This window comes from Formica exsecta, unplaced genomic scaffold, assembly GCF_003651465.1.
Source record: "Formica exsecta isolate Colony F162 unplaced genomic scaffold, ASM365146v1 scaffold44, whole genome shotgun sequence".
Classification (NCBI taxonomy): domain Eukaryota; kingdom Metazoa; phylum Arthropoda; class Insecta; order Hymenoptera; family Formicidae; genus Formica; species Formica exsecta.
In genome coordinates, this window is record NW_021851634.1 from 339,324 (window position 1) to 346,721 (window position 7,398).

Consider the following 7,398-nt stretch of genomic DNA (forward strand, 5'->3'; position numbering starts at 1 on the left):
TGGAGCGCGGAAACGCGGATTAGCGTAACGCGGAACGAGAGTGAAACCAATCGCGAGCATTCTGCAGTTTTTGTTACGCTCGCGATTGGTTCCCTTCTCGCTGCATAAACCAGCCTTTAACCGCACTCAGGTCAGTATTAAACTACGCGCTCCAAACATGTGCGTCTGGTAACAAAAAGTTACTATCCACTGAAACGGAGAGAGTGCACATCAATCGAATTCGCCATATCTTGAACTAATTTGAACTAGTGCAGTTTTAGTGCAGCCCTAGGGGCCAATTTCACCAAGTCCGGTTAGATGAACCGACGGTTAAAATTAGCAGGGTGGCCAACAGAAAATAGAGGTGAAGGATATCCAAGTATTCATATCATTTTAGTTGGAACCACATAGACATAGGCCGGTATTCATAGTCCGTTCTTATATTCAAGATCGTCTTAAGTACGATCTTAAGATACTATGCGGCCATTTCATTGGTTGAATGGGATCTTAAGACGACCCAAGACCACACTTAAGACGATCTTGGATATAAGAACGGACTATGAATACCGGCCATAGTATATCTAGACCGAGCGTTTGTCTTTATATAAGGAGTGGGGGTAAAGATACACGTAGAAAAGGACATACTCTGTTTCGTCCCCTTGCGTTCTTTCTCGCTCGCACAGAGCATAGCGCTCTCTTTCGTCATGCTACGTGCGAGCGAGAGAGAACGCAAGGGGCACGAAACAGAGTATGTCCTTTTCTACGTGGACATCGGCCACCACTCCTTAAATAAAGGCAAACGCTCGGTCTAGATATACTATGTCTATGGTCTAGATATACTATGTCTATGGTTGGAACTCTGCTAATTTTAACCGTCGGTTCATCTAATCGGACTTGGTGAAATTGGCCCTAGGTCAGCTAAAAAGAACAAACCATGTGATTGGTCAGTTTGCTTACGATTACGATTGAACTTTTTCTTTCATGCGCATCGGTCTTAATATATGGTGTTAACGTGGTTATAAACGCGATAGAGCCATAGGTCGCTGGTTATGTTCGAGAGACATTTGTCACATTTGTAAAATTAAATATGTGTCGTGGATGATAAATCATAGTCATTTGGGAAACCGATTGAGAGAAGGGAATACCGGCTACAACGTTCGTTCCTCTATTCGCACGTAAACGCATGGAATTAAAGGAGCAACGTTTAAGTAAGTATCGGCCGAAATGGATGCCGCGCATATCGCGTGTAACTCTATATATCTTTACATCAATTATACTCGGTGAGATTTATTTATCTCGTCGATGATAATTTCGCGTGATACGAATGGTGATATGATGATAATTCCTTTTAGGTAAAATATTCGCAAGCTCGATTTTGACAGAAGTCGAACGAAATACGGACCAGTGTTCGCATATTTTTGCCTAATTACAGATATGATGTAAGTATCCTTATTTGAATATAAACGAGAATCTTTGTACAGGATGTTTACGAAATACTTGGACAAACTTCTAGGTGTATTCCTCATATCAAAATATAGAAAAAAGTTTATATAAACTCATAGTCAAATATGAGTGGTTTCGAAGTTAGGATCAGTCGCATGGCCTCTATGTTTCTCAGATTTGAATCCACTGGATTTTTATCTATGAGAACATTTAAAGCATTTAGTGTATTTTTAATCTATTGATAACGAAGAGATGCTTCGCTAATGTATTATTAATGCTTGTGAGACTATATGGGATCATCCGCAAACCTTTGAAATGGTTTGACAATTCTTACTTCGCTGTGTTAATGCCTGTCTTCAAATGGTGGCCATTTTGAGCATTTGATATAATTTAAATATTTACTTTTGATTATTTAATAATAATGTTAACAGACTTTGTTTTATTATGACTTCGCAACTCATATTTGACTATGAGTTTATATAAATTTTTTTCTTTATTTTGATGTGAGGAATACATCCTAGAAGTTTATATAAGTATTTCATAAACACCCTGTATTTCTCATCTTTAAATGTAACTTTCTCATTAGCTTAAGATAAATATAAAATTGTTCAATTGAACGAGAACATATTTAGTACTTAAGAATGCTCAAGCACATGTAAGATATCCATATTCTTTTTTAGGTTGAGCTAGAATAAGGCAGTATCGTGAATGTGTTGAATGGACAATAATACCATTGGGATATATATTTTTCTCGACAATGACAATGATATTTGATTTCCTAAAGAAAATCTTTGGATGGGCAGATGAGCATTCTAAGAAACGGAAAGCTTCCGGGGATTACAATTTTGAGGGAGGATTTCATACGCCAAAGAGATTGAAAACCGATTGCAATACGGCACATTCGATGGAGGAATATTTCGATGTTGATGACAGCGATGATGATGATGATGATATTGTATTTCTGAGTGAACAGAAATGCTCGCCGACAAGATCATGTACCAAGTTGAATGGCACTCACAAAAAACAATCACAATCTCATCAATGTCACGTGCCAATTGCATCTTCCGTCTATAAATCCACATGTTCTCCATTTATGTCGCATCAATCGAACAATCATAAATCTACCATGGGCCATGTCAATTATAAACACAAAACACATGACCCTGGTCATAAATGTCCTACGTTATGCAAAACCAATCAGTTGAAAGAGAGACATCAGTATGAAGAATTGCTGCACAATTTCCTTCCAAATAGGATACATATATTGAAGCATAAATGTGCGGAGCACACCTATATACACAAGCCCGTAGAAGTAATCGATTTGGAGAAGCGCTCGGAGGTTGTATCGCCTAATGACAAGATTCGACCTGTCGCCGTCAGTGCTCCTGTCATCGTACATCAATGTACAAGAGGCAATTTGTCGAGCTGTACTAGAATAGACAAAGGAAAAGTTCCTATTCTAGATTATAGCAGGAAAGATACCGCATCGTATTTACAACCCTTCAAGATATCAATCGATAAGCCCAATGTCAGTAGTACAGTGAGACCTACTACTGCGCCGAAATCGCCTGTTAAAGCCGTTGCAACTAACTCGTTACGCGACGAGCTGGCCGCGAAGGCAGTCATGAGGCAAGATTTTATCCCGCAAGTTGCCAAGAGGTACAACGAGCGGATTGAGCAACGGCATAAAGAGGCCGAGGAACTGAAAAAGATGACATGTGTCCTATCGAAGCACAACAGATATGCGCGAGAAGCGGCTCTGGAAGAACAGCTGGCACGCTCTATGAGACTATGTTTGGCCGTTCTGGATGACAGAGAGGAACCGGAGGAACCAGCGTTACCGGTGCTAACCGATGAAATGTTGCGAGAAGTGAGGAGTGCTCTCGTGCCTTGTCCACAAGACGAGGTTCTTGCGGAAGGTTTCGGCCTGAGGATCACGCGAAAGGACATCCATACGCTGGCCGGCTTAAATTGGCTGAATGACGAAGTGATAAACTTCTATATGAATCTGTTGATCGCTAGAGGCACGTCTTCGAATAAATATTCGAAGGTACACGCCATGAACACGTTCTTCTATCCGAAATTACTTTCGGGCGGTCATTCATCTCTGAGACGATGGACTAGAAAGGTAGACATATTCGCGCAAGATCTCGTCGTTGTGCCCGTACACCTCGACATTCATTGGTGTATGTCGATAATAGACTTCCGGGACAAATCGATTACTTATTATGACAGTATGGGCGGCAATAATCCAAAATGCCTGGCGGCACTAAAGCAGTATCTGCAGGATGAAAGTCTAGACAAGAAGAAATTATCCTATGATATGAGCGACTGGATATTGCAGTCTGCCAAGAATATTCCGCAACAGATGAATGGCAGTGATTGCGGAATGTTCTCCTGCATGTTCGCCGAGTATGTCTGCGCGAACAAGAAGATAACTTTTACACAGGATGATATGCCATACTTTAGGAACAAAATGGTTTATGAGATACTGAAAGGTAAACTTTTGTAAAGGAGCAGGCTAATGTTAGAGGAAACGCGTTCGTGATAAAAACATTTAAGCGATTTGATGCTATAGAGAATTATCCGGAAATAATCGGTAATAATGCGTTACTATATTAATCATAAAAAGAGAAAGAGAGAAAGTGGAAATTACTTAATTGACTTTCTGTATTCAAATATACTTTGGTCGCAGATTAAAGAAAACAAAAATCCAAAATCCTTTAAACCGAATTTTTTTAAAAGTATACTTCTTTTTTTTTTACTTTTTGAAACAGGAAGAGAGAAAGAGAAAGATGCGTTTACATTGTATAATTATTAATCCTGTGGTTTTTAAATAAACTGTAACAAATTTACATACACATAGATATACGTGTACTATACATAGATTTGAGAAAGTTTTTCCACTGTACAGACAGGATAGTAATCTATAAGTTTCATTATTTTCAGCAAATATATTGTTATGGACGAAAAAATTTGCAACATTGTTTTTTGATGAATTAAAAATAGTGCAAGAATCACATGAAACATCACGATTCTGAAATTGATCAAAACAGAATTTCGCAATCTCTTTCTGTCTATGAATATAATTATGCCACTTTCTGTTTGGCTTATGTACATTGTTTAACTGCTTCTGAATTAATTTATACGTAAAGTAAAGTTGTATAGAATAAAATTATATTATATTAATATACTTTGTCTACCATATTAATACAACAATGACTAGTATTAATTCATTGTTTTGAAATAAATAATTTTAATGAAGATTTACTCAAGACAATTATATTTTGCATTATGATTTCAAATGTAAGATATTTATGTAATATCTATCTAATTTTTTCTTTTCTTTTTTCTTAAAATAATATTTTATAATAAATAATTTTTTTCATCTTCCTTTTTCTCTCTTTAAAAGATGAGCACACGTGCTTTTGTTATTTTAATCGTACTAAGTGTAAGAAAATGTAGTTAAGAGTATTTTTATAATCATATATATGAAAAGGATCTATTTTTTTTTTTTTTTACTTATATTTTATTTTTTTTATTTATGTACATATGTACAAATTGACGATTGTAACAAACTTTAAAGGTGTGCTCATGAGGTAAATATATATAAAAATAAAAATATATATATATATTATATGTTTATTACATATATATATTATATATTTATTGCTCATATATATATTATATATTAATAATTTACTTCATGGACGTGCTTATATTCAACATTAATACATACACATATATAGAGATGACATCTCAGTGACATATCATACACACATACATACACACATTGTGTCAAATACATAGCGACATGACACTTCGAGAGTTGAACGCCTGTCAAAGTATTGGAATTTATTGTCGATGTATATCCTGTAATTAACATTGAAATATATAAACGGATGTGAATTTATTTCATAGAAGTGTGCCGCACGTTTATTATTCGTTATAATTTTATTCGTTATCATCGAATGGAGTTCGTAAACACTTGAAATTTATATATTCTAACCTATGCTAAAATAATTGTATTCTTAGTCCATACATCAACGTAAGTAAAAGAAAATGAGCTCGTGTAGCGTGATTACGTCCGATTTTGTGAATGTATCGATCACAAATTCCGGGCAAGAATCCTGTTGCGTAGAGCGTCGATTTCAGAAGGGAATAACCATCGACGAATTTAAGGTGACTTCTCTCTTCTGCAGATATTTCGTGCTTATGTACGTGCGTAGAAAAATCATATATAAATTACAAAATTACAGGGTAAATTGGAGCTTCTTACGGGTGGCAATCCAGCTACAATGACAATTGAGGTCTACGATAAGAATGACAAGCTTATCTGCAAGTTGGAGGAGGGACAGCGCCTTTTGGGATCTTATCCAATCGACGATGGTATGAGAATACATGTAAGCTTTTGCAAATATTTTGCAACATAAGAGTTAGCGTCTCATCGAAAGAGCCATTTCATACATTTCTTATGATATCGCAGGTCATTGATAATTTCTCGTGCACTACAGAAGACTTAAACCGTGTGGAGAAGTTCGAGATATCCGAAGAGGAGTACGCTAAAAAAACAGGTAAAACTCTTGCATTTATTTTGTATACTAAATTGATAAATGATAATTTTCTACCCATACCTTGGGCTATGTAATACAGATACCGTTAAGGCGTTTCTGGAGAAGAATAAGCTAGGAAAGTATAATGAGGAAGAAATGAAGAAGAAAATGGAGGAGAAGAAACGGGAGGAAGAGGCGGAGGAACGTTCAGCCAGTTTATGTAAAGTCGGAGATCGCTGCGAAGTATCTGTCCCGAATCTACCGAGACGGAGAGCTACTATCTTATATGTTGGTTGGTTGAATCTTAGGACATTCGCATATTCATTCAACAAAAAATATATTTTCGTCTGTCTAATTGTCATATTTCCGTGATATTATCCTATTAGGTAAAACTGAATTTAAAGAAGGCTGGTGGATCGGTGTCAGATATGATGAACCTCTTGGCAAGAATGACGGAAGGTAAATGCATAATTTAATTCCATTCTATATTGCGGTACCGAAATATCTTTGTTTCTTATTGCATTGTGCTTTTTATATTGTCGACAGCGTTGGTGGTAAAAGATATTTCGAATGTCCATCAAAATATGGTGGATTTGTGAAGCCGATGCACGTGAATGTCGGAGATTTTCCCGAAGAAGACTTTGACTTGGACGAAGAACTTTAAAACACCCAGCATTATTTCACTGAATATATATTTACAATTTTTGAATATTCAAAATAGATAAAATTGTATAGAAAATAGGCTTCAAATTAAATAAAGCACATAAATTAAAGTTCTCAGTATTTCCTTCGCTTTATTATGTCAGGTCGCCAGTCAATGGGATGTGTTTTTTCACTCTGAAAATATAGACAAAAGAATAATGCAAAGTTATGAAAAAAGAGTAACTGGATTATCATTACAGATAATTATGAAATTTTTTAGTGTATAGTACGTTATTTATAAAGAAAATCTTCACTTACGGCAGTATCATCCTCTTTATATAATTTTATAGTTTTGTCAGCCTCTGTAGTTATCATGCGAGTGCCTGACATGTCAAACGTAATACTAAATATACCAGCCTCGCTATCCATTGAACCTGGTTGAACTGGTGCTTGGAGTCGCTGGAAATTGTATCCAGTTCTCCAGTCCCAAAGGTGCATGGTACCATTGTCAGCGCCGGATACTAAAACCCCATCGGCGTTTACAGCTAAACAATTAACTATGGCGTTGTGACCAGACAAGTTTTGAATAAACTTCCCCTCTGGACACTTCCACTGTTTAATATTATCAGGCGATGCCGAGGCGAACATGTACAAGGATGGATGGCAAGTCAAAGCTCTAACGCTCTTCTTGTGATTTGTCAGAGTGGCTCTAGACTTTCCAGCAGCCAAATCCCATAGCCTAATTGTACAATCGTGGCTGCCGGTGACAATCTGCGGTTCA

The 7,398-nt window shown here is 36.6% G+C and overlaps 3 protein-coding genes across 3 annotated transcripts in view; 2 read left to right on the forward strand and 1 right to left on the reverse strand.

Annotated features, from left to right (window-relative positions):
* Positions 1-955: 955 nt before the first annotated feature.
* LOC115240502 (sentrin-specific protease-like) lies at positions 956-4,613 on the forward strand. The gene is made up of 3 exons (XM_029815694.1): positions 956-1,187; positions 1,332-1,418; positions 2,103-4,613. The coding sequence occupies exon 3, from the start codon at positions 2,180-2,182 to the stop codon at positions 3,932-3,934; it is 1,755 nt and encodes a 584-aa protein (XP_029671554.1). The 5' UTR covers positions 956-1,187; positions 1,332-1,418; positions 2,103-2,179; the 3' UTR covers positions 3,935-4,613.
* A 578-nt stretch (positions 4,614-5,191) lies between these two features.
* On the forward strand, positions 5,192-6,743 carry LOC115240504 (tubulin-folding cofactor B). The gene is made up of 6 exons (XM_029815696.1): positions 5,192-5,604; positions 5,682-5,825; positions 5,909-5,996; positions 6,076-6,267; positions 6,362-6,434; positions 6,522-6,743. The coding sequence occupies exons 1-6, from the start codon at positions 5,485-5,487 to the stop codon at positions 6,637-6,639; spliced, it is 735 nt and encodes a 244-aa protein (XP_029671556.1). The 5' UTR covers positions 5,192-5,484; the 3' UTR covers positions 6,640-6,743.
* LOC115240503 (pleiotropic regulator 1) overlaps positions 6,651-7,398 on the reverse strand; it is a 3,073-nt gene continuing 2,325 nt past the window's right edge. The window contains 2 exon segments of the mRNA XM_029815695.1: positions 6,651-6,812; positions 6,936-7,397. Of these exon segments, the coding sequence (XP_029671555.1) occupies positions 6,753-6,812; positions 6,936-7,397 (522 nt within the window). The 3' untranslated portion in view covers positions 6,651-6,752.